The sequence below is a fragment of the Glandiceps talaboti genome, chromosome 4 (genome assembly GCF_964340395.1).
Source record: "Glandiceps talaboti chromosome 4, keGlaTala1.1, whole genome shotgun sequence".
Lineage (NCBI taxonomy): Eukaryota > Metazoa > Hemichordata > Enteropneusta > Spengelidae > Glandiceps > Glandiceps talaboti.
Genome location: NC_135552.1, coordinates 3,095,517 through 3,120,946, shown reverse-complemented (window position 1 = coordinate 3,120,946; position 25,430 = coordinate 3,095,517). Strand labels below are relative to the sequence as shown.

At 35.8% G+C, this 25,430-nt stretch overlaps 2 protein-coding genes across 2 annotated transcripts in view; one reads left to right on the top strand and one right to left on the bottom strand.

Annotated features, from left to right (window-relative positions):
- Positions 1-4,044: 4,044 nt before the first annotated feature.
- Positions 4,045-10,336, top strand: LOC144433842 (cilia- and flagella- associated protein 210-like). Its single transcript, XM_078122223.1, has 6 exons — positions 4,045-4,238; positions 5,167-5,417; positions 6,793-6,966; positions 7,687-7,892; positions 8,242-8,538; positions 9,299-10,336. Exons 1-6 carry the CDS (start codon positions 4,184-4,186, stop codon positions 10,008-10,010), a joined length of 1,695 nt encoding a protein of 564 aa, XP_077978349.1. The 5' UTR covers positions 4,045-4,183; the 3' UTR covers positions 10,011-10,336.
- An 8,311-nt stretch (positions 10,337-18,647) lies between these two features.
- The window catches only part of LOC144434674 (solute carrier family 25 member 45-like), a 9,525-nt gene continuing 2,742 nt past the window's right edge, over positions 18,648-25,430 (bottom strand). Inside the window, exons 4-5 of the mRNA XM_078123178.1 lie at positions 20,978-21,224; positions 18,648-19,158 (exon numbers count right to left, since the gene is read on the bottom strand). Coding sequence (XP_077979304.1) covers positions 18,674-19,158; positions 20,978-21,224 — 732 coding nt within the window. The 3' untranslated portion in view covers positions 18,648-18,673. The remainder of the gene's footprint in view (positions 19,159-20,977; positions 21,225-25,430) is intronic.

The window sequence follows — 25,430 nt, the reverse complement described above, 5'->3', positions numbered from 1 at the left end:
CCGGTACAAGTGAATCATGGGTAAATTTACACCGCGGATGTGATTGAATACTAGTAGTACATTCACTCGACTATGGAAGACATTACAACTAAACAGTCCGAGCGAGGGGTACGGGTAGGGTCGACTTCTCAGACAGAGGTCAGAGGCCTCAGAGGCAACTCCACCGTCTGAACTGTGGTATTTGTTCCTGTCCACGTTTCGTACCTATATACTTCACCTAGAGTGACATTGAAACATAAATATACATATACATTTACATTACCTACCACACTAGTTAATTACAGAACATGTCTCGTACGGTAAATACTGGACTATTTCACAATCAATATTATGATGCACATATAATTATTGCGCGCTTTGTTGGTAATGTCCATAGAAGTTAATCTAAATTGCTCTATGTATGAAGAGATTTATACGCATTGTATACTATTTCGGACACTACATATGTTACCGACACTACAAAGCACAGGGGCGTGTAATATTTCATAGATTGTTGTTTTCCAGGTCTACAGACTAAATATTACAACCTTTTGATTATATTCCTACATATTTCTTCGTAACTTATAGAGATTGATACATTTGTAGCAGCAAGATTCGTACGATATTGTCCTAAGAAAATGGCATTCTAAGCAATAAGAAAACAACAATCTATGAAATATTACACGCCCCTGTGCTACAAAGCACCACATCTCATCAGATTAATTCTTCGATCCAGCCTGAGTTTCTAGTACACATACGGTAGTAGGTATAGCACCATAACGTTCTCTAACAAATACCAGTGATGACTTTACTATATATGCAATAGTAATGCCACTATACCAATGTTACGGACACTACCATTGTTACATTTGTGTGACATACGAAACTGGTTTAAAACTTACATTAACTTTAGCTTTTCGAAGCTGTGGAATTTTACCTAAAAAGCTTTAAGGTTATAAATAACCTAAAAATTGCCTTAATAGAGCCAAAAATCAAAAACTATTGAAGTAAAGAAACTCTCCAACAAAATTGGCTGTAAGAGTCAAGAAACCTCCAGCGCTTCTGGGGCCCGGGAGACCCCCTTGCCCTATCTAGGACCCCTCATGAGAGGTGGACATATCCCTGTCTAAAGTTTTTCATTCCCCTGATCTGTTACTTTCAAGATGTTATTAAATTCAAGTTTTAAAAAATACATATTTCAACCTTGTGTAGTTGCTCATTACATATGACATGTTGGTGTTGTCTTGTAAAGCTTGGATCATGGCAATTACTGTCCAAATGTCTGAATAGCCTAAAATTGGCTTTGACTTCAAAAAACCTCCAAAGCTTCTAGGGCTAGGGACCTAGGACTTCGGACCCCCTCATCCCATCAGAGGTGTACAAATTCCTTTCTCCGAGATTTCCCCCTACTTTTACTGTCAAGGTGATATTAAAGATTTTTTGTAATATATCAACTCTGTGTAGCCGCTATTACATGATGGTAAGGCCTGTCTTGTAAAGTATTTACAAGACACAGCAGTCAAGAAGTAATACCTTGCAAGTGAATATGATATATGGGAGGGGGTGGGTGTCGGGATCGTGTTTTAGATTTAACTGTATAGGGGTCGCAGCCTGTTTTCGGTTTTACAGATGGGGATCAGTGACTTTTCGTCGGGTTGATAGAAAAATCCACCCCTCCGGCCCAATGGCGGTAGAAACTGACATGTCCCTTATCGTTACTCTTATCACAGGGGGTCAGCGAGCATGTGATTAATCGATTGATCAATCGATTTGTTTATTGATATATTATTTGGTTGAATGATTGATCGCGATTGAATGATTAATTTTTGGGGTGAAATAAAGCTTATTTTTTTGTGTGTGATATTGATCAATTGACTCAGACATTGATTTTTTATGGTGATAAAACTTTTTTTCTTTTCCCTGTCCATTCTTCTCCTCTTATCTAATTGAAAATACCCTTAATCCCAGCTGGGGTCAGTTACCACAAATCTTGCCTTATCTCTTATCTTCTGGGCCATGGGAGATTATCACACTCAGTTATGCACAGTACTTTCTTCCTTGTTAGTGCATGTTTGAGGGTTTGTTTGATGTGATAATCTCCCAGAAGATAAGAGATAAAGCAAATGTTCATGGTAACTGAACCCGGCTAATTATAAGATTAGGGGTGTTTTAATATAAGAGAAGAATGCATAAAGTGTCTTTATTTAGTCAACAGAGAAACTATTATGTACAATTAACTGAAAGAAAGAAAAGTAACCAGGGAAAGAAGAAAAAAAGCTTTATATCACAACAAAAAAATCAATTGATAAATATCACACACAAAATAAGTTTTATTTCACCACAAAAAATAATCATTCAATCGATCAATTATTCAACCAAATAATAAATCAATCAATAAATTGATCGATCGATCAATCGGATCAATCAATTACATGCTTGCTGACCCATGTGCTCTTATCTCAACGTGATGTGGTAGCATAGTATAGCATATACATGGAACCTTGAAGCACAGAAGAACACAGCTATATACATGATATATAGTAGCTGTATGCATCACAGCCCTGTTACACTGGAATCTTCCACAGCCCTAGTACATGGTTGTGAAAAATATGCCTGTTGCATGGATGTGGAATACCACCTCTGTGCCACAACTGTTTTTCACATCCCAGTACCATAGCTAATAGTATGTACTGCACACCTAGCACACGGTTGTTGGAAATATCACTGTTACAGTTAATGTTGACATATCTGGTGCATGACTGTGAGAAAATACCCACGTTACAGCCATGCTCACATAGCTGGTACATGGCTGTGGGAAAAAGCTTGTGTACGCCGATGTTGTAAAAACCTATACTGCATTGCTATTTTTAACATCCATGTTGAACTTACATGGATATTTGCACACCAGTTACACATCTGTCAAATCTAGGTGTGTTGTACCTAGTATGCTGGCCAGAGCTGTTACATCCCTCAGGCTGTGGCTCCACTGAGCTGGTACAGCTATGTGTACAACTCTGTCCTGGGTATGTGAATGTTACAGGGGTGTGCAAGGTTCCCTGTACGTGTAGCATAGCATAGCAATAGTATGATATATTTTATTTGACTCGAAATTACGTTTTACACAACATAATCTATGGTCAAAGATGTACTAAAATTCATCTCACTACAACACATGTACACTGCAATAGTAAACTAAGGCCTAAAAAAAATGTTTGGTTACGGTTACCCGACCCCACCTAGTTTTTCACGCAGAGCCTCAACTTTTTTTTACGCATTTGAGAAAAAATAGTAAAATCGCGAAAACTGTGAAGTCTCGCGACAAATAGTGGATGCGGAAACTGACGGGACAATCATCGTCGCAAACCACAGCCTGTTTTACGGCACCGTTCTTAACGAGCCGTCCCACTGGTCTGTCTTTATTTCCAAGTGTAGCGGAAGAAAAGCGCTGGTTTGTGAGAATGAAGGACAATATATATAAAACTGTTCTTCCAATATGTAATGGCTGTAAAGCACAGCTGATGAGAAGAACCTATAACACATAGACCACATGGAAAACAATGGGAAACATAATAACTACCTGAACTAGACAATCACATATGAAAAAAAAATATCTAAAAAATAAAATAGAAAACCTGCGTACCCCACCTATTCTAAAATTGAGCGTAATCGGAACCCCACAATTTTTTTGTTACACCTAATTATATAATAGACAATAACTAGGAATACAACAAACTATTTATTAAATAGAATTTTTTATAGACTGTAATAGCGTCGCCTTCTTCCTTAGAGATGTTACTGAAAGGAAACTTGTTATCAAATTTAATAGTATAAACGACATGCCTTCAAACATTGATAGAATATGGTCGAGAGTACTGTTGCGACAGAGATTGCGACCAGCTATAGCTATTCACCCTTTCGATCCATTCGTTGCTTTGCACTATGATGAAGTTATCGTTGATGAGTGCGCCCTCTTGTGGTATCAATGGTTCGGTATTCTTCGGCTCTGACCTTCGTGGATATTTGAATATGCAAATTACATCGTTGTCATCAACAAAGCCGTGTTCTTGGCAACAACCACAAGCAGACGGCAACAGAATAGCACTGGAAATCAAGCTTCGCTTGACATCGCCGTTGCATTTTTGCAGCGTTACTGCGAATCTAAACCATTGACGATATATCTACCTATCAATTTACCAAACCGACAATGTCGATGTCGGCAGATTTCGTCCTACACGGGCGAAGATCGGGACAAACGAGGGGTAAGTTGACGAAATGTGGAGATTGCCATCTCCCGAACTTTTGCCCAGCAGCCTTGTAGCTGTTTGCATAGGTCGTTTTTGAACCGTACGGATCATTTTAATACGTGATTTTAATCGAATACCTGCCTAACAACTTATCAGCCATGTGATTATGGTGTTTCTATTCTAATTCGATTTTGTAATAACAATATTTCGAGTCGTAATACCATTTTCTTAATCTGTAATGTTCCTCGTTCACGTCGTTAGCATGGGCGGTCGCCATGTTGTCAACACCAATATAAACATTATGATTACCCCAACATCTCACTCTTCTACGAGGGGCTCACAATTTCCTTGTTAAAAAAATATATACATTATCAGTTATCTAAATATTATAATTAAATAAATATACTATCGACATATGGATTTCCAAGAAAGTCATATAATTTGTGGTCATATGATGTACTCTTATGATAGATAGATAGATAGATACAATTATTATTCTTAATACGTACACGTATATAGCACCATGGCTGTATCTCCTCTAATACATCCATGGTAGTACTACTACGATAGTTGTTACTGCTCTTTAGGGTGGGCTAGCTATGTGATATCACTTCAGTATTTTCCTGTAAGTTCTCTAGGGGTAACCGTGTTGAAAAACAAGCGTGAAGGCAGTGCGTACTAAACTTACTACTACTACTACTATTACTACTACTACTACTACTACTACTAGTACTACTGCTAGTACTAGTCTTAGTAGTAGTACTACTACGAATACCTCGCATTTCTCAGTTTTGAAAACTTTCTTTTCAAATACATACTCGTATGACTATGAGTGTGTATTTTGGAGGCTAGTATAAGTATGGCTCACACATTCTAACTATGTACAAATACAGACCAAGTTTAACAAGCCTCGTAAATATCTGAATATTTGACTATTTCACAGCAAAGAGTGCCGAGAATGTTCCAAATATGGGACTTCAAGATGTCAACCAAGTACCTAGTGGTATGACACTAACAGATGGCACTGATCTCAGACAAGTTACAGTGCTATCACAGAAAGACTGGGGTCGTATCCAGGACCAACTGTCCCGGAAAAGCCGAGAAGCACAGAGACTGCAGGCTGAAAGAGAAGAAAAACTAGCATTGCATGCAAGATCTAAAGATGTTGTCAAAAATTGGAGCAACACGATAGCAGTAAGTAGAGATGAAAACATCTGCTTCAGACATCTCGACAATGTAATATCTATGCTGCATAGTAATCTGTTGTTTTGTTTTTTTGTCAAGCAGTGTAGTTAGTTTGTACATCTTGTATCAATGATGTTGATTTACATACATGTATCAAAGTATATTGACAGTACTAATAAATGGGATGTTGGGTGAGGCAGTGGTGTTATACATGTAGATTTTTCTTCCATTATGCTTCATGAAATAATTTGAACACATTTTAATTACCATTACACTTGCAACAACAACTGTATTTGAAATATCACAGAAACTATTTACCCAGGTGCACTGGATTTGCTAGAAGCTCAATATATCTAAACTGAGTACACAACATACCATAGAACATCTTATGCATGGATAATAGAACTATTTAAGGTACCAATGAATACAAAAAACCCAGACACAGTAAACTAGTTCACTTACATCATGTAGGTCCTTTGTTTTAGGTATATCAGCAATTAAATGATTAACCCACACATATTCATTGATGTAAAATTGCAAAGACACTCGATTATAAAATTGGCCAAGGCATATAGTCAGCACTTGTCTGTTCATTTAAATTAGATACATATGCCCTGTGTCTTTATAGTTTGTGGCACAATGATTTGTACTGATAGATAAAGCATATATTGTGTGTGTCATAGCATCATCCATGAATCTATTATTGAGATCAATAGTTAGATCCATGGTCATAGGCAGCTGGCAGCTAATAGACAGGAAAATAGTGGTACAATGCATATTTACATATGCTATTGTCTCACTCTCTTATAAATCTAACTTTTTTTATCTCAATTTGCTGCTGATTTACCAGCAAAGAAGTCATATTACTAGTAGTCTGATAATCAAGGCTTTGGTTTACAAAGTCTGAAAGATAGATGTATTATAACTAAAACTATTGTCACAATGAGTTGATACAACAGTGATAAGCTATTGAATGGACAGTCTCAGTAGGGAGATGAAATCTTGTTGTTTTAACTTTAACAGTGTACTGTTTTGGGACTTCCAGTGCTTACACTATGACTATGTCTAACTTGATTACTCGGTGATTAGATTTGCACAACAGAGGAACCACTATCTCTCACTTATTTAATGACATGAATATACCACATCGAACAACTGTGGCTGCAGCTCCTGCATTGGCAATTGTGGTTGTGGCACCACAGATGTCATCTTCATCCTGTTGTCTCATTTTTAGTTGTTTCTATCTTAGTAAACCAAAGCCTCAATTACCAGAGTCATATATCAGAGAGAAAAATAAAATAAAAATTAGAAATTTTGTTCACCTAACCTTCCTTGATACATGTACAGGCTTCTAATAAAATTTGTTGTTATTTATAAATTATAGGGCCAGAGATTGAAGAAATTGGAAGCACGTAAAATCCGAGAGGAGAAAGATGAGGAAGAGAAAGTACAGATAGATATTGAAGAAGCCAAGTTTCAGGCAGAGAAGAGGAAGGAAGCCATCCAGAAAGCTAAAACTCAACAATATTACCAGACAGATAGAGTCAAAGGCTTCCATGTAAGTACATGTGTATATAATAGCAAGATTTTAAAATTTCATGTAAAGGGACAAAATATTGAAAAGTAATCAACCATATTCACTAATGTGCATTCTTTTATAAAATATCACATAAGCTACATAAATTTACATTGTATGCAACTTTCTTTCTGGTTATGAAATGTGGCATATTATTACATCATTTGAAGTTTTATTTCTGCGCAAACATTCCTTAACCAGTAATACAAAGAAGTACTAAATGCTAAAAGTGACTGTTGTTTGTAAATAGACAGTCAAGTTCTGAATTTATTTGAAAATTTGATAGTAGATATGATAATCCTCATGCCCAAACTAGCAGAACATCACAATCAACCAAGAAACTAATGGTTCCGCCAAACTATGCCTTGCAGTGTTCTCCCCACTGTAGAGAAAGCAGTGTTTCACCAATGTCCATCCTTGTCACCCAGTCCACCATGCTTGGCAAGTTTCTGTCATGCTTCACAAGTGTTCTACTAACCTTGAGCTTTAGTTATCTTTGAATGACAAAATCCTAATAATACATTCACATGAAGAGAAATGGCTACCATCCTTGCAATTTACCCAGAAGTGAACTCTGACTCTCACTCTACACTATAGTCATGTATTATTTACATGAATTCCACAACAACATAGTACATCATGTTTTGCCATAGTATAAACCAGCACACAACTTCATCCACACACTACTTTCTTGGTTTGTAGGGTGCTTTACTTCTCACTGAAGTCTTAAAAGAAAGAGAAGCACAAATAGAACTGAAGAAAGCCAAAGAACGTGCCAGTGCTGGTAAAGACAAAGATTTGTTAGCTAGACACCAGAGAGAACTAGAAATGGGTATACTTGAAGATCAAGCAAAGGCACTAACAGCTATAGAAGAAAGAAGACAGACCAAGGAATTCCAACTTGCACAGTAAGTCAATCTCCATTTGCCTGACTCTTGAAAATTATGATACGTTAGTATTTACTTTACTTTTCTTTAGTAAGTTAGTCCACTATTTGTGTGTGAGAGAGTGAATATATGGAGTCTACACATGGGGCTTCTCCAAATCAGCTTCTGAAGTACATGTACCGTACATTTTGTTACAGAAGTCAGTATGATGACCAAAAGTGAAAACCCCCCAAAAACAAACAAGTGAATGTGATAACCAATCCTTTTAGGTGGTTGGAAGAATTGTTTCTCCTTTTCTACACCTAAATTGTGAACATTGTCTCATCCTGTATCATTAAACATACACCAACACTTTATTGCTTATCCCTAGAATCCATGGCCATCTCCGACAAGAAGAATTAGACAAACTTTCTGATGTTCGTGAAGGGGAAGAAATCAAGAGGAATGTTGAACGCTACGAAGCTGAGAAAAGGCGCATCGAAGACATAAAACGTCGTGAGCGTGAATCACTAATGAAGGCACATTTACAGACAGTGAAAGATAGAGATCTGATTCGGGCTGTTGAACAACAGAAGGAGGAAGAGGAAGATGATGAAATTAGAATCTTTGCTGCTGCCAAGAAGAAGATGTCTAAACTCAGAAAGGAAAGGGAACGAGAACTGTGGCAGTAAGTATCTAAGTTAACTTGTATAATCCATACTTTTGACTTGTTTGTTGATATCTTCTTTTCACCATCACTCCTGTAGCCTCAGTTCAAGTCAAATCATTCATAGAATAAGGATATCTAATTTGAGTTTAAAGTAGAAATAGTAAGAATTGTGATTTACCAGAAATAGACTTTTACCACCTTGACACATCATTTGATTTCTTGATCAACATGATCCATCATGACTACCACGCCATGTGCTATACGTATGTATGTATTATCAAGTTATTGGCATGCATGAGAATAAGTTGACTGTCTTGTTCTATTTTGACTCTCTATCGTGAGGTAAAATGTTGTTACAGGTATTTTATGTCAAGTTTCCTTTGAATATCTTCACATTTTATGTCAAGACTCTGTCATGTAAAATGTCCTAAAATCTGTCAAATTGTGCTGTAGTTCAATCAAATTCACTGAAAATACCCACTGAGGTACTAGTCAGAAATTGGATCTACTGAAAACCGTGCCCAGGCTTATAAAAAAATTCCCTAAGCATTGTGGATTTGTTGTAACTTATTGAAGAATAACAGTTAATGAGTACAAATAAAGCCTAAATTTTGGACCAGTTTCACATCTCAGCAGATGTTTTGATTTGAATTGAACAAAAATTTAAGTGACAACTTCTTGAGTACACTTTGTTACAAACTGTCTTACTGCCATTTTTTCATAATAATACATATTTTGGTATGATTATTAACATATTTTTATTTGTTGACAATTTCAGGAAGAAACAGGACCACACAAATACAATGATAGAGCTATTGCATCAACAACTTAGACAAAAAGTTGATAATGAGGATGATCGTATCGCTAGAGCTGTTGCTCAGAGAGAAGCTAAGGAGCAGTATGAGGATGCAGAAAAGGAAGAGAAACTGAAAACCGATTTATTGAGCATCGCTGAACACCGTGCCACCCAGATGAAACTGGCTCAAGAAAAAGAACGCGAGATTAAGCGCGGTGAAAGGGAGAATCTTGCATTGCGGCTCGAAGCTGATAACATCTTCAAGAAGCAGCAAGAGGAGAAACAGACTGGAATGAGAGGTGATGCAAAGGCCTTGCAAGACTTCCATGAGACACAGATAACAGAGAGAAGAACCAAAGAAGGTCAAGCGATCCAAGAACAATTAGATCATGACAAACGTAACGTAGAACTCCTAGGACTCGAGGAACAACAGTTCCAGGAATATGCCGATAAAGTTATTACGCATTGTAAGCGCAATGGTCGCAATGTCTATCCACTTGTTAAAGCAGCAAGGGAAGGCCATGGTGGTGGATTGGGGCCTGTATTTGAAGGCAAGGGAGGTATTAGACCTAGCTACTTAGTTCAGGATAATTCAGGTGTAGAATTACCTACCTACCAAAAAGATAGCACAGAGGATGTCAAATCTGGTCAAAATTCAGGAGATTCTCGTAAACGTCTTGGATTTGTATGGTAACGCTGGAAACTTTGAAGACAAAAAAATCGAATCTAATATCTTTTTGGGGATGCAAAATTTTTACATGTATCTCTACCAGTTTGCCTGTGAACAATATTCTTAGTTGTCTCCATACTTTAATGCTATAAGACTGTACATAATAATGTAATTTTCAAATACATTTTCTCCACTTCTGATTTTGTTGTGAAACTATCTAGTAGTTCTATATTACACTTGAAAGATACAAGTCATGTATCATGTCAAAATATATGACTTTAGCATAATATTGTTTTTAACCACAGTGTCAATATACAACATTACATAAGAACTTTTATTATAATGTATTGTACAGAATATCAGATGAACTGATTATTTTAAAATAGAAAATAAATGGTTCTTTGAACAATGCCTTGATGTGTGTGTGTGTGTGTGTGTGTGTGTGTGTGTCTGTTTGTGTGTGCATCTGTATGTGTGTTTGTGTCTGTATGTGTATGTGTATATGTATGTGTATGTGTATGTGTGTCTGTCTATTTATGTATGTATGTATGTATGTATGTATGTATGTATGTATATGTGTGTGTCTGTCTGTGTGTCTGTATGTATGTATGGTATGTATGTATGTATGTATGTATGTGTGTATGTATGTATGTATGTATGTATGTATGTATATGTGTGTGTCTGTCTGTATGTATGTATGTATGTATATGTGTGTGTCTATGTATGTATGGTATGTATGTATGTATGTATGTATGTATGTGTATGTATGTATGTATGTATGTATGTATGTATGTATGTGTGTGTCTGTGTGTGACCATTTTGTGGTGTAGTGAATAATTGAGTGTAACAGTGTTTTGTCTACACGCTTCTAGGAATATTTACACCAAGTTTCTGATACAGCTTGCAGGTTTGGAAGCATCACTTTTTAGCCAAATTTGCACATCACTGATTTGGCCAGTCTGCCTTGATGAATTTGCAGACCATATACCCAACATAGTATCCAAGGCAAGCTAATAATGGCTATATCAGCTCAGTGATTTTTGACATAAGTTGCTTACATAATATTATATACTACACCAACACACCCAGTGGAAATTAGTTTTAATTCATAAAAACTGTCCCTGAAATATTAGTTATATCAGACATTTTGATTTGAACAGTTTCCCAACTAGACACCCAAGGTAATGTACCCACCAAATATCACATGACAATCAATACAGTGGTTTTTGACTTTAAGTTGTTTACATACACACACAGACAGACACTTTGCCATGCCTATAGAACAATTTTAACCTTATCAGTTCAGTTGTGCTAAAAATTATTCACTTGGGTTATACTTATTGTTTGTGGGGTAATGACAATAGCCCAATGATATTTCTTTATTGATTTTTTTTATCTCCAACATCATGTGCCACTCACACACATCAAGATAGAGTGTATAGGAAGCTCCTTGTACTCAGTTTATTACAGAGAAGTTGAAAAAATGTCCATAGTTGTACAAAGTCTGGAACCAAAATTAAAAGTCTTGCATTGGAAATTTATATCCATTCCCTGATGATGAAATCTGAAACCGAGTCCCTTGATATGAAATTCAACAATAATCAATACTATGACAGAACACTATGACATGTGAGTGTAAGTGTGGCAAACTGTGTGCTTGCAGTGCTTGCAGTGTTCTCTGCAGCAGTACTTTCAAAAGCATAGTGATCGCAGCAGAAAACACTGCAAGCACGAGTGCAATGAGTACCCAAACTGGCACTCGTGTCATGGGGTTGTTATTATTACATACCGTAATATTATGTTTATCTGAAACAACAAATTTCCATAAAAAATGACATTATGCAAGATCTCACATGCCTTGTGTAGAATGAATGATTGTGCCCTCATTTGCATGCAAGTATGCAATAATGTTTTCAGTATTGCACTGTAGTGCAAATACCATGAGTATGCATGTGTATCGGTGCAAGTATCTCTGGTACATACTAGTATGTAATAATACCACTAGTATGTACACACACACCAGTACAAGTAAAAAAAAATCTGAATACATTTTTTGAATGTTTGTTCACTTGTCTATGAATTCCTAATGTTATCTTTGCACATGATCATTTGGCTCTTGCTATGGGTGTGGTCTTGCTGCTAGGTATATTTGCATACATTTTTTGAATGTTTATTCTTTTGTCTATTTAATCCATGTTATCTTTGCAATATGCGTGATCATTTGGCTGTTGATATGGGTGTGGTCTTGTTGCTAGGCATATTTGCATACACTTTGAATGTTTGTTCACTTGTCTAAGGATCCCTGTTATCTTTGTGAAATGCACCGTTTGGGTGTTGCTATGGGCATGGTCAAGGTTGCTAGGGGTATTTGCATACATTTTTGGAATGTTTACTCACTTGCCAACCAGATGTTATTTGACCAAAATACACTGCCATTTGGTTGTTGCTAAGGGCGTGGTCATGGTTGCTAGGGCTAATTGTATCAAAAATATTTTGAAGAAAATCTACAGTCTAACACTTCTAGAAACATCTCACCAAGTTTCAGTCTCATTGACCAAGTACTTTTTGAGATATAAGTTTTTACCAAAATTCATATTTTTACACCTAATTTGCATATCATTGATGAGATCATTATATGCTTAACATTTCTTCATCTATACACCCCAGATGCATCCCCATTAAATTTCAGCCCAATCTGCCCAGGAGTTTTGTAATTAAAGATCTTTGGTCCAAAAAAGACACATTTTTAGCCCTAATTTGCATATCACTGATGGAATCATCATGTCATGAACATTTCTTAATCTAAACACCCAAAAGAATGTTCCCACCAAATTTCAGACTGCTCTGCCCAGTAGTTTTGGAGTTTTTTGAACAAAAATCACATTTTTCAACCCAAATCACACAGTTATAAGATCATTTTGATTTAAATAATTTCCCAACTAGACATGTACACCCAAGGTAATACACCCATCAAATATCACGGCAATCGGTACATGCAGGAAATTTAACCTGCCAAACACAGTATGATCATGGAGGTCTTGATATGACTCTTTCCCCATAAAATGTGTGACTTCTTATTCTTTGTACAAACTGTTTTTTTGAATGCATAAGGATTGCGCATTTATATGAACCTGTTTTAATCATAGTGTCTAAGATTTAATTCAGCTGTGCTAAAAACAGGTTTCCAAGCAACCTTAAACAGATGTTAATCTTTATGCCATTGACATTGACATGTGAAGTAGCTCATAAAAGATTTAATGATTTCATTGCATCAATAAAACAAGAACCTTTCATTTCAGTTCTAGGCTGAATCAAAGCATCTTTTAACACAACAAATCATGTTTTTTTTAAAACAAAAAGTACATTTCTGATGCGATCGCTTTCATTTCAACAATTTTCTATCTAGATACCCTATGTAATGTCCCCATCAAATATCAAGCCAATCGGCCTGGTGGTTTTTTACTTTAAGTTGTTTACACACACATACACGCACGCACGCATGCACGCACGCATGCACGCATGCACGCGCGCGCGCACGCACATATTTCTCGATGCCTATAGCCCTACTGAACCTAGCTCAGTTGTGCTAATAATACCACAAGTATGCACACACACCAGTGCAAGTAATCTCTGGTATTTTCTGATATGTCATAATACCACTAGTATGCACACACACCAGTACAGTGCAAGTAATCTCTGGTACATATGTAATAATACCACTAGTATGCACACACACCAGTGCAAGTAATCTCTGGTACATATGTAATAATACCACTAGTATGCACACACACCAGTGCAAGTAATCTCTGGTACATATGTAATAATACCACTAGTATGCACACACACCAGTGCAAGTAATCTCTGGTACATATGTAATAATACCACTAGTATGCACACACACCAGTGCAAGTAATCTCTGGTATTTTCTGATATGTAATAATACCACTAGTATGCACACACACCGGTGCAAGTAATCTCTGGTACATATGTAATAATACCACTAGTATGAACACCCACCAGTGCAAGCAATCTCTGGTATTTTCTGATATGTAATAATACCACTAGTATACACACACACCAGTGCAAGTAATCTCTGGTACATATGTAATAATACCACTAGTATGAACACCCACCAGTGCAAGCAATCTCTGGTATTTTCTGATATATAATAATACCACTAGTATACACACACACCAGTGCAAGTAATCTCTGGTACATTTGTAATACTTTGATTAAAATGCATATTTAGATCAATAGAATGTTTTATGAATCAGTAACAAATGACTGAGTGTTATGAATCAGTAACAATTGACTGAGTGTTATGAATCAGTAACAAATGACTGAGTGTTATGAATCAGTAACAAATGACTGAGTGTTATGAATCAGTAACAAATGACTGAGTGTTATGAATCAGTAACAAATGACTGAGTGTTATGAATCAGTAACAAATGACTGAGTGTCATGAATCAGTAACAATTGACTGAGTGTTATGAATCAGTAACAATTGACTGAGTGTCATGAATCAGTAACAATTGACTGAGTGTTATGAATCAGTAACAATTGACTGAGTGTCATGAATCAGTAACAATTGACTGAGTGTTATGAATCAGTAACAATTGACTGAGTGTCATGAATCAGTAACAAATGACTGAGTGTTATGAATCAGTAACAAATGACTGAGTGTTATGAATCAGTAACAAATGACTGAGTGTTATGAATCAGTAACAATTGACTGAGTGTCATGAATCAGTAACAATTGACTGAGTGTCATGAATCAGTAACAATTGACTGAGTGTCATGAATCAGTAACAATTGACTGAGTGTTATGAATCAGTAACAATTGACTGAGTGTTATGAATCAGTAACAATTGACTGAGTGTTATGAATCAGTAACAATTGACTGAGTGTTATGAATCAGTAACAATTGACTGAGTGTTATGAATCAGTAACAATTGACTGAGTGTTATGAATCAGTAACAATTGACTGAGTGTTATGAATCAGTAACAAATGACTGAGTGTTATGAATCAGTAACAAATGACTGAGTGTTATGAATCAGTAACAATTGACTGAGTGTCATGAATCAGTAACAATTGACTGAGTGTTATGAATCAGTAACAATTGACTGAGTGTTATGAATCAGTAACAATTGACTGAGTGTTATGAATCAGTAACAATTGACTGAGTGTTATGAATCAGTAACAAATGACTGAGTGTTATGAATCAGTAACAAATGACTGAGTGTTATGAATCAGTAACAATTGACTGAGTGTCATGAATCAGTAACAATTGACTGAGTGTTATGAATCAGTAACAATTGACTGAGTGTTATGAATCAGTAACAATTGACTGAGTGTTATGAATCAGTAACAATTGACTGAGTGTTATGAATCAGTAACAATTGACTGAGTGTTATGAATCAGTAACAATTGACTGAGTGTTATGAATCAGTAACAATTGACTGAGTGTTATGAATCAGTAACAATTGACTGAGTGTCATGAATCAGTAACAATTGACTGAGTGTTATGAATCAGTAACAATTGACTGAGTGTTATGAATCAGTAACAATTGACTGAGTGTTATGAATCAGTAACAATTGACTGAGTGTTATGAATCAGTAACAATTGACTGAGTGTTATGAATCAGTAACAATTGACTGAGTGTTATGAATCAGTAACAATTGACTGAGTGTTATGAATCAGTAACAATTGACTGAGTGTCATGAATACCAAAGTCCAAGTGACGTAAGCTCACTTTAGAAGTATATTACTCAGCTTGAAAGCTTCACTAGTTGTAATTGGAGACTGAAAATTGTTAAAATATGAATAATTAGACTTTGTACATGAATTATGTTATTGAATCTTATATACAGATACAAACATTTGAGTTTTGTACTTCAGTAAATAGAATTACTTCTAGTACCTGAGCAGCAAAAACTTATTCAACACCTCTCCCCCCCCCCCTCCCCACTCACCAAACTTGTGTCAATCAGCTCAGAAATTAAGGCACAATATCATAATCTTTATTCTAAACCATACTTATAAATGAGTATTAAACGTCTTTTATTCCACAGAGTGGTTAAATGGATGATAAATAACAATTTATTTTGCAATGTTTATTTTGCAATGTTTATTTTGCAATTTTTATTTCATAAAACAACTTTACGATCTTTTCCTACTTGAAAAAAACCAACGGTATTTTTAATACCCTGAGTAGTTTTTTAGAGTCCTGCCAATTTTACTGATAAAAAAAGTTAAAATTTGAGATTTCTCAGTGAAGTTTCAGATTATTTTCAACAGTTGATCATGATTCAATAATTTATTTCTTACATGTATATGTCACATATATTGAACCACCCTGTTATGTACTGTTTTCAATATGAAGAAAGTAATGATGACATAGCAGTCTGTATATTCCAGTATGGACTCAAATTGAACCAGAACTCTTATTTCATATTGACTGAAATCAACCTGGAACTATTTTGTGAGGAATACACATTTATAAATGAAAATTCTGCCATAAAACATACGCTACTAAAATGGCGTTGGAATACTACTTTGCAACAATGTCAGTTCATATAATCTTTGTAATGTCATCATTGCTGGGGTCGTCACAATCTGTGACAGTTCATGCTGTTTGCAGTGTGTGATTTTTGGAAGAACAGCAAGCTTTTAAAAATAACTGATCCCATGGCAAACAGTCATCACTTGACATACACACAATCTATTTTGATGGCAGCACTGCTATTTTGTACACATAAAACATGTGTAATATGAGAAGCTAGCGTCCTGATGTTATCCTGAATACAATGATGGTGGCCAAAATGATTGACATAAGACTTTGTTTTTAACATTATGCAAATGAGTTGACCATGCAACAATGCATTCAAATATAGTAATCTGATGCTATTTTTAACATTCACAGTAAAATCTTTGTTTTGATACCAAAAATCCCAAACTATAAAATTCATTTTTATTCATCTTTAAAGTTCCCAACATGAAATTCCTTGCATGAAAATGAATTCCCAGGTGATATATGATAAAAATATTATAGCCTTGATATTGGATTATATGGCCCCTTGGTGCAAGGATTCGATCAGCACTCTGCTACACGCTGTGCTGATTATATCCTTTTATTAATAAAAGTGACAATGGCTTTGTAGCACAACTGTTGAGAGTAAACTTTTAATTTTCTATGATTATGTGGTCTTGTTGCTAAACGTATTAGCATACATTTTTTTTAAGGTTTATTCATGTGCCCATGGCACCATCCATGGTGTTATATCATTTAAGTGTTGCTATGGGCATGGTCTTGATGCTAGGCATACATGCATACATTTTTGGAATATTTATTCATTTACCTTTCATTCACTGGTGATATATTGGCATTATATGTCATTCTTTACCTTTTGCTATAGATGTGGTCTTGTTGCTAAGGACATTTGCATATTTTGAAATAATGTTTATACAATATGGAACTTGCAAACTCGCCATGTTGAATGTTGCATCATGGGAAATGTGATAATAAATACTAATGAATTGGTATTGTAAACAATACTGTTACATTGTTTGCAACCACGAATGATCAATTCATAGCTACCCTGACCATTGTGAGAGGTTTATTTAATTGGTCGCTCCAGATTATGTATTATGATAACCACAGATAATCCCATAGTCCTTTGTATCTGAGCATGCTCAGTCTGGACAGAAAGTTCTCTATTGCCTACCCACCCCTGTTGTTATATTTGCATTTGCAATAAACCGTATAATTTGACTGTTGCTAAGGGCATGGTCATGGTTGCTAGGGCCGATTACGTAAGTGTGACACATTCACAATTGTTAGACTAATACTGCCAGGATCATTATCAAATGTCATCATGAGAGGTGAAGTTCAATACCAAAATCACTTCCATCATCTACAAGACAGACAGATAGACAGACAGGCATGTTACCTTGAACCAAATTGGTTCAGCTTGTGTTAAACTTAGTTCAAGGAGTCAAGCAACCTCAAGGAGAGATTAACTCCAGTGCCATTCACACACACTTGTTACATTATGTTAAGTACCCATAAAATCTTTAATGGTTTAATCAGATCAATAAAACAATCATTTCTGTACACTCCTATCTGCCTTAATATTCCTACCAGACATTTCACCAAAAAAATAACATTTTGTGGCCCTAATTTGCATATCACTAATGAGATCATCATGTAATTAATATCACTTGATTAGTATATTCCAAGAAACATCCCAACAGACAGACAGACAGAGACAGACAGACAGACAGACAGACAGACAGACAAACAGACAGACAGACAGACAGATACCACACCAGGCCTGATCACTACAGAACTTATCAGTTCAGTTGTGCTAAAAATGGGATAACTGCCTACAGACATAGAGACAGACAGATACCGCACCATACCTGATCACTATCAGTTCAGTTGTGCTAAAAATGGGAAAACTGCCTACAGACATAGAGACAGACAAAAATTCAGAACTAATTCATAAAACTTACAAGGCTGAAAAAAGGTATGTCTTAGAGGCTGAGTCTCCTGATTGTCAACTGTACAAAATTTGTATCATATCAAGACTTTAGATATTTGAGGCAGCTAGCAGTATCAGGCTGTACCCACATGAAAGCATTTCAAAATAAGTGTAGTAAAGATGATTTGGGATTCAGAGTTTCCTATTCTTTTTCAGCACCAAGTACTCTCATGGTCAGTGAATATCCAGTTAAGACAACTGCACTGACTGGAAATCCTCGTAAACAATTGATTGTAAGTCCTGTACAGAAAACTCTGACACCACCTGTCCTGTAGCTATCGACACAACAATGCCATATGTTACGGTATTTTTTGTCTTTTACGCCGTCTGCTTGGTATCGATTTTTGATGACATCTACAGGATTAATGAGAGCCCAGGTCAAAGCACCTGCTGAACCTCCAGCAAGAGGCAGTGCCCAGGCACTTGGACGTTCCTGGCCTTCAAATGTTAACTTGTTACACAGTACATCATATATTACAAAATAAACAGCATAAGATGGTGCATCACGCCAGAAGTGAGGTATCAGTCCTCTGTAACAGCCTTGAATTCCTTCAGTTTTAAAGATGGTTGCTATACAGTGAATAGGACCTCTGTATGTAGGGGAGGCTTGTCCTACCTTACTGGTATCTGTACAATAAAGAAAACATTATAAACACAGTGTTAATGGAGTCATATCATAAATCACCAAAAAAAATGTGTTCAGTATCAGAAAATTCAACTTTTTTCACAGCTATCAATAAAGTTTGCAATTTGTTGTTTCTATCCAATCTTTATGATCATAGCTTGTGGAAGAGTGAGGTAGTGCAACTGCCAATACTGTATTTTTACACTAAAATGGAAGAGTGAGGTAGTGCAACTGCCAATACTGTATATTCACACTACAATGTTTCTAATTATTTCCTGCCTTCTGTCTTCAATATTAAAGTTAGACATTTTCATAATTTTGCCATTAGTGTGGGTAAAGTGGTGTGAATTTGCCGAGGTGGTCAATATGAATGTGAAGCTGCACTCAAAATTTGTTTGGTTTGAATAATTAAGATTTCAAAACATCAATGTTCTTCTTTCCTTTCAAGTGCAAAGTAGAAATCCCAAAGATTAGGATGTGTGTGATATTTGTATTAAAAGTGACAGGAAAGTAAATTTCCCTTGCAGTGTTTTGGAGAGGGACATGGAATAAAATACTACCCTATAGTCTTTAAATATAATATTAATACTACTACTACTACTACTAATAATAATAATAATAATAATAATAATAATAATTGATTGTTTAAAGACCACTACACAAACATGTCTCAGCGGTCTGAACATTACAAAAGAAGAAAGACGAGCAAAAGAGCAACAACAACAAAAATCTAGCATAAGAACACAATGAATATTTAAAAAGCGTCTCTAAAAACAAAAATCGGTCACATCAAAATTAGCAATCAATTTAAAAACATCAGCAATAGCATTGTCGGAAAATATACGTTTTAAGACTCTTCTTGAAAGGAGCAAATTTCTCAAGTAGTCGACGCTCAAGCGGTAAACTATTCCACAGTTTAGGAGCAAACACACAAACACGAGCAAACAAGCCCTGTCACCATACATTTTAGATGGTTGTTTTCCATGATCTTTAATAGAGAACGGATTCAGCCTGATTCCAACACTCTTTCTCTCGTATTATGTAATGGATGATTGATACTGATAAGTTCGGACAAGTAGTTCGGCGCTACTTCTCCTTGACGGATAATTTTGAAGATAATACAAAGAATTTTGTAATGAACTCGTTGTTCGACTGGCAGCCAATGTAAATCCTTCAGCACTGGATTCACATCAGCTTGACGACCAATCCTCCATCTTGTCACCAATCGAGCAGCAGAGTTTTGAATATGTTGAAGTTTGTTCAATTTATATGCAGGTAGACCAAAAAACAAACTATTACAGTAATCTAATTTCAATGTAACAAAAGCATGAACTAATTTTTCAGCACTAGACTGGTCCAACAGTTTTTGAATTTTACTAAACCGCCAGAGTGAATGAGTCGCCCCCTTACAAACATAACATAATATGCTCATCCATGAGTCCAAAAGAGTCAACCGTCACACCAAGGTGGCATCACCTATTCGTACATTAATCGAACTGACTGTGATCCAACTGCACTATTGCGGGGTGTAAACCAGACAACCTCTGTCTTACCATCATTGAGCGCCAACTCTTTTGTCATCATCCATTGACAAATTCCATCCACACATGCCTCTACACATGTAACGACAGTGGGTTTAGCAAAACATACAATGACATAGATGTGTAGTTAGCATGATGTATAATGACCAGTCAAAGGGTATAAATCCATTATTATTTGTTACAACATGTGCAACTTGGTTTGCATGTGGTATATAGTATACATGCTCCCTATCATAGCATTGTAACTAAGTATGAGAACAGAGCTGCAACTGTTATTTACCTCTTCCATGTGTCTGCATTTGTAGTCTGACTTTAACTAGCTCTATAGGACATAACAGAGCAAGTTGTACAGTACCGCCTACCCAACCAGCAATAAAGATATCTGTCATTCTTGGAGGCTGGTTGGGCCCATCACCTCTCCATGCAGACAGCTTGCGAAGCACATTGCCATAGGTACCAAATAATATGGCACTTTGCAGAGAAACGGTTGCAAGAGGAAATCCCATTCCTTTGAAGAAGCCAAAAACCTATTTTAAAAAATTGAAAAAAAGTAAAAAGAAAATAAAAGAAGCTAAAACCCAAATGAATGATTGACAGATAATTAAAGTGGTATGGTCTACTGAAAACCCAATATTTGCCTAAAGTTAATGTTGACATGATGAACACAAACAAAATACTCACTATTACTATGTTCAGACAACAAATGTGAGTTTCAATGTCACTCTGAGGTTCAATGTCACTCTGAGGTTCAATGTCACTCTGAGGTTCAATGTCACTCTGAGGTTCAATGTCACTCTGAGGTTCAATGTCACTCTGAGGTTCAATGTCACTCTGAGGTTCAATGTCACTCTGAGGTTCAATATCACTCTGAGGTTCAATATCACTCTGAGGTTCAATGTCACTCTGAGGTTCAATATCACTCTGAGGTTCAATGTCACTCTGAGGTTCAATATCACTCTGAGGTTCAATGTCACTCTGAGGTTCAATATCACTCTGAGGTTCAATATCACTCTGAGGTGACATAAAGTTGTAAATCTAATAAGCTTTCACACTGATTTTTGTACCTGACACATATCACATACCAAAGTCATCCAATATTAGCATAGCCTTCATTTGATCCAATCATTTAGCAGCAACCCTGAACTTTAACCCTGGAACCCTCCTTATCTAGGAAACTGAATACACACACATAATCAAATGGAATTTTATGTCAGCGCAAAAGACAAGTCAACGCTAAACCTCCCATGTACCTGACCTAAATTTAACCTGATTCAGAGTCAACATGAAGTGTTCATATTTGTTGTTTTTTTGCATTAGGAAAACCTACAGTGGACTCAGAGTCAACATTAAGTGTTCATATTTGTTTTTTGTGTTAAGTTAGAGTCAACATGAAGTGTTCATATTTGTTGTTTTTTTGTGTTAAGTAAGACTAGAGAGTCAACATGAAGTGTTCATATTTGTTGTTTTTTTGTGTTAAGTAAGACTAGAGAGTCAACATGAAGTGTTCATATTTGTTGTTTTTTTGCATTAGGAAAACCTAGAGTGGACTCAGAGTCAACATTAAGTGTTCATATTTGTTTTTTGTGTTAAGTAAGACTAGAGAGTCAACATGAAGTGTTCATATTTGGGTTTTTTGTATTAGGAAAAACTAGAGTGGACTCAGAGTCAACATTAACTGTTCATATTAGTTTTTTTAAGTAAGACTAGAGAGTCAACATGAAGTGTTCATATTTGGTTTTTTGTGTTAGGTAAGACTAGAGTGGACTCAGAGTCAACTCAACTGGCTAAGTGAGAATCCCCTATATAACTAATGTAGAGACAAATCTGAGTTTACAAAATGTAATAAATGTAGTTTACAGTGTATAAACAGGATTAAAATTGAGGGTACATTGATTTTTGGAATTTATTGGTATCAAAACAATTTGTTGTCGTAATGCCACTTTTTATATTATATACAACCCACAAAAACACACTGATGTGTTTGCTTGCTTGAGGTAAGCAGGAATGAAACAGGGTTCATGCAAGTTAGTAATTAATGCTGGTAACTTCACAAAGCATAAATACCACAGGAGCCAGGATCCCATGACTTTGATTACTGATAAAATGCTACATGGTATAAAACTCATAGTACAACTGTTAGTGTTACATTATAACTTCCTTAGAAATAAAACAAACTAATAAACCTCCATGTGATCCAACATCAAAAGCACCTGCTGTTGTTTTTGTATCAGTTGTATTGTTGTTTTTTGTACTTAATTTTATCTTTGCATAAAGTCTCTCCTTGGCTATATCTTCATTCAAGCAAAGACACTGGTATTTTTTCACTGGTTGTATGATTTTCTTATATGAGCTGTACTTTTTATTAGACATAATTCAAAATGTTTTAGGAGTTGGAATAATATAAGTATGTTACAATATGAAACAAATGTAACCACCAAAGACCATAAAGTTACAGACTGTGTCCCTTTAAACAAATGTAACCACCAAAGACCATAAAGTTACAGACTGTCTCCCATTAAACAAATGTAACCACAAAACACCATAAAGTTACAGACCATGTCCCTTTAAACAAAAGTAACCAACAAAGACCATAAAGTTACAGATTGTGTCCCTTTAAACAAAAGTAACCACTAAGACCATAAAGTTACAGATTGTGTCCCTTTAAACAAAAGTAACCACTAAGACCATAAAGTTACAGACTGTGTCCCTTTAAACAAAAGTAACCAACAAAGACCATAAAGTTACAGATTGTGTCCCTTTAAACAAAAGTAACCACTAAGACCATAAAGTTACAGATTGTGTCCCTTTAAACAAAAGTAACCAACAAAGACCATAAAGTTACAGACTGTGTCCCTTTAAACAAATGTAACCACCAAAGACCATAAAGTTACAGATTGTGTCCCTTTAAACAAAAGTAACCACTAAGACCATAAAGTTACAGACTGTGTCCCTTTAAACAAAAGTAACCACTAAGACCATAAAGTTACAGACTGTGTCCCTTTAAACAAAAGTAACCACTAACACCATAAAGTTACTGACTGTGTCCCTTTAAACAAATGTAACCACTAAGACCATAAAGTTACAGACTGTGTCCCTTTAAACAAAAGTAACCACTAAGACCATAAAGTTACAGACTGTGTCCCTTTAAACAAAAGTACCACCAAAGACCATAACGTTACAGACTGTGTCCCCTTGAACAAAAGTAACCACCAAAGACCATAAAGTTACAGATTGTGTCCCTTTAAACAAAAGTAACCATCAAAGACCATAACGTTACAGACTGTGTCCCTTTAAACAAATGTAACCACCAAAGACCATAAAGTTACAGACTGTGTCCCTTTAAACAAAAGTAACCACCAAAGACCATAAAGTTACAGACTGTGTCCCTTTAAACAAAAGTAACCACCAAAGACCATAAAGTTACAGACTGTGTCCCTTTAAACAAAAGTAAACATCAAAGACCATAAAGTTACAGACTGTGTCCCTTTAAACAAAAGTAACCACCAAAGAATACAAAGTTACGGACTGTGTCCCTTTAAATAAAAGTAACCACCAAAGACCATAAAGTTACAGACTGTGTCCCTTTAAACAAAAGTAAACATCAAAGACCATAAAGTTACAGACTGTGTCCCTTTAAACAAAAGTAAACATCAAAGACCTTAAAGTTACAGACTGTGTCCCTTTAAACAAAAGTAACCACCAAAGACCATAAAGCTACAGACTGTGTCCCTTTAAACAAAAGTAAACATCAAAGACCATAAAGTTACAGACTGTGTCCCTTTAAACAAAAGTAACCACCAAAGACTATAAAGTTACAGACTGTGTCCCTTTAAACAAAGGTAACCATCAAAGACCATAAAGTTACAGACTGTGTCCCTTTAAACAAAAGTAACCACCAAAGACCATAAAGTTACAGACTGTGTCCCTTTAAACAAAAGTAACCACCAAACACCTTAAAGTTACAGACTGTGTCCCTTTAAACAAAAGTAACCACCAAAGACCATAAAGTTACAGACTGTGTCCCTTTAAACAAAAGTAACCACCAAACACCTTAAAGTTACAGACTGTGTCCCTTTAAACAAAAGTAACCACCAAACACCTTAAAGTTACAGACTGTGTCCCTTTAAACAAAAGTAACCACCAAAGACCATAAAGTTACAGACTGTGTCCCTTTAAACAAAGGTAACCATCAAAGACCATAAAGTTACAGACTGTGTCCCTTTAAACAATAGTAACCCCTAAGAGCATAAAGTTACAGACTGTATCCCTTTAAACAATAGTAACCCCTAAGACCATAAAGTTACAGACTGTGTCCCTTTAGCCAACAAAAAATAATTGTGTGGTTCCGAATACACTCAATTATAGAATAGATGGGGTAGGTAGATTTTTTATTTTATTTTCTTTATATATATTTTTTTCATATGTGAGTTCATGTAGTTTCCGTTGATTTCCATATGGTTTCTTTCTATCAGATGTATGACTATTACAGATTGGAAGAACAGTGTTATTTTGTCTTTTTAAGTCGATGTCAGTTTCCGCATCCACTGTTTCTTGCGAGACTTCACAATGTTTGTGATTTTATTATTTTTCTCTATATATGAAAAAATGTTTACAGTTGGTGTGAAAAACTACCGTAATTCCTTGGGTTAGCGCCCTCACACGGGCAAGTGCCCAGGCCTTTCTTTTTTACAATGTCGACTTTTGGCAAAGTTGCAGGAAACCGTCCCCCCCCC

Bases quoted from the DNA above. Each gene is read 5' to 3' on its own strand.
- LOC144433842 (XM_078122223.1), top strand. From the start codon at position 4,184: ATGTCGATGTCGGCAGATTTCGTCCTACACGGGCGAAGATCGGGACAA. The intron at 6,967-7,686 runs GTAAGTACATGT...CTTGGTTTGTAG, and splicing joins ATAGAGTCAAAGGCTTCCAT to GGTGCTTTACTTCTCACTGA. The intron at 8,539-9,298 runs GTAAGTATCTAA...TGACAATTTCAG, and splicing joins AGGGAACGAGAACTGTGGCA to GAAGAAACAGGACCACACAA.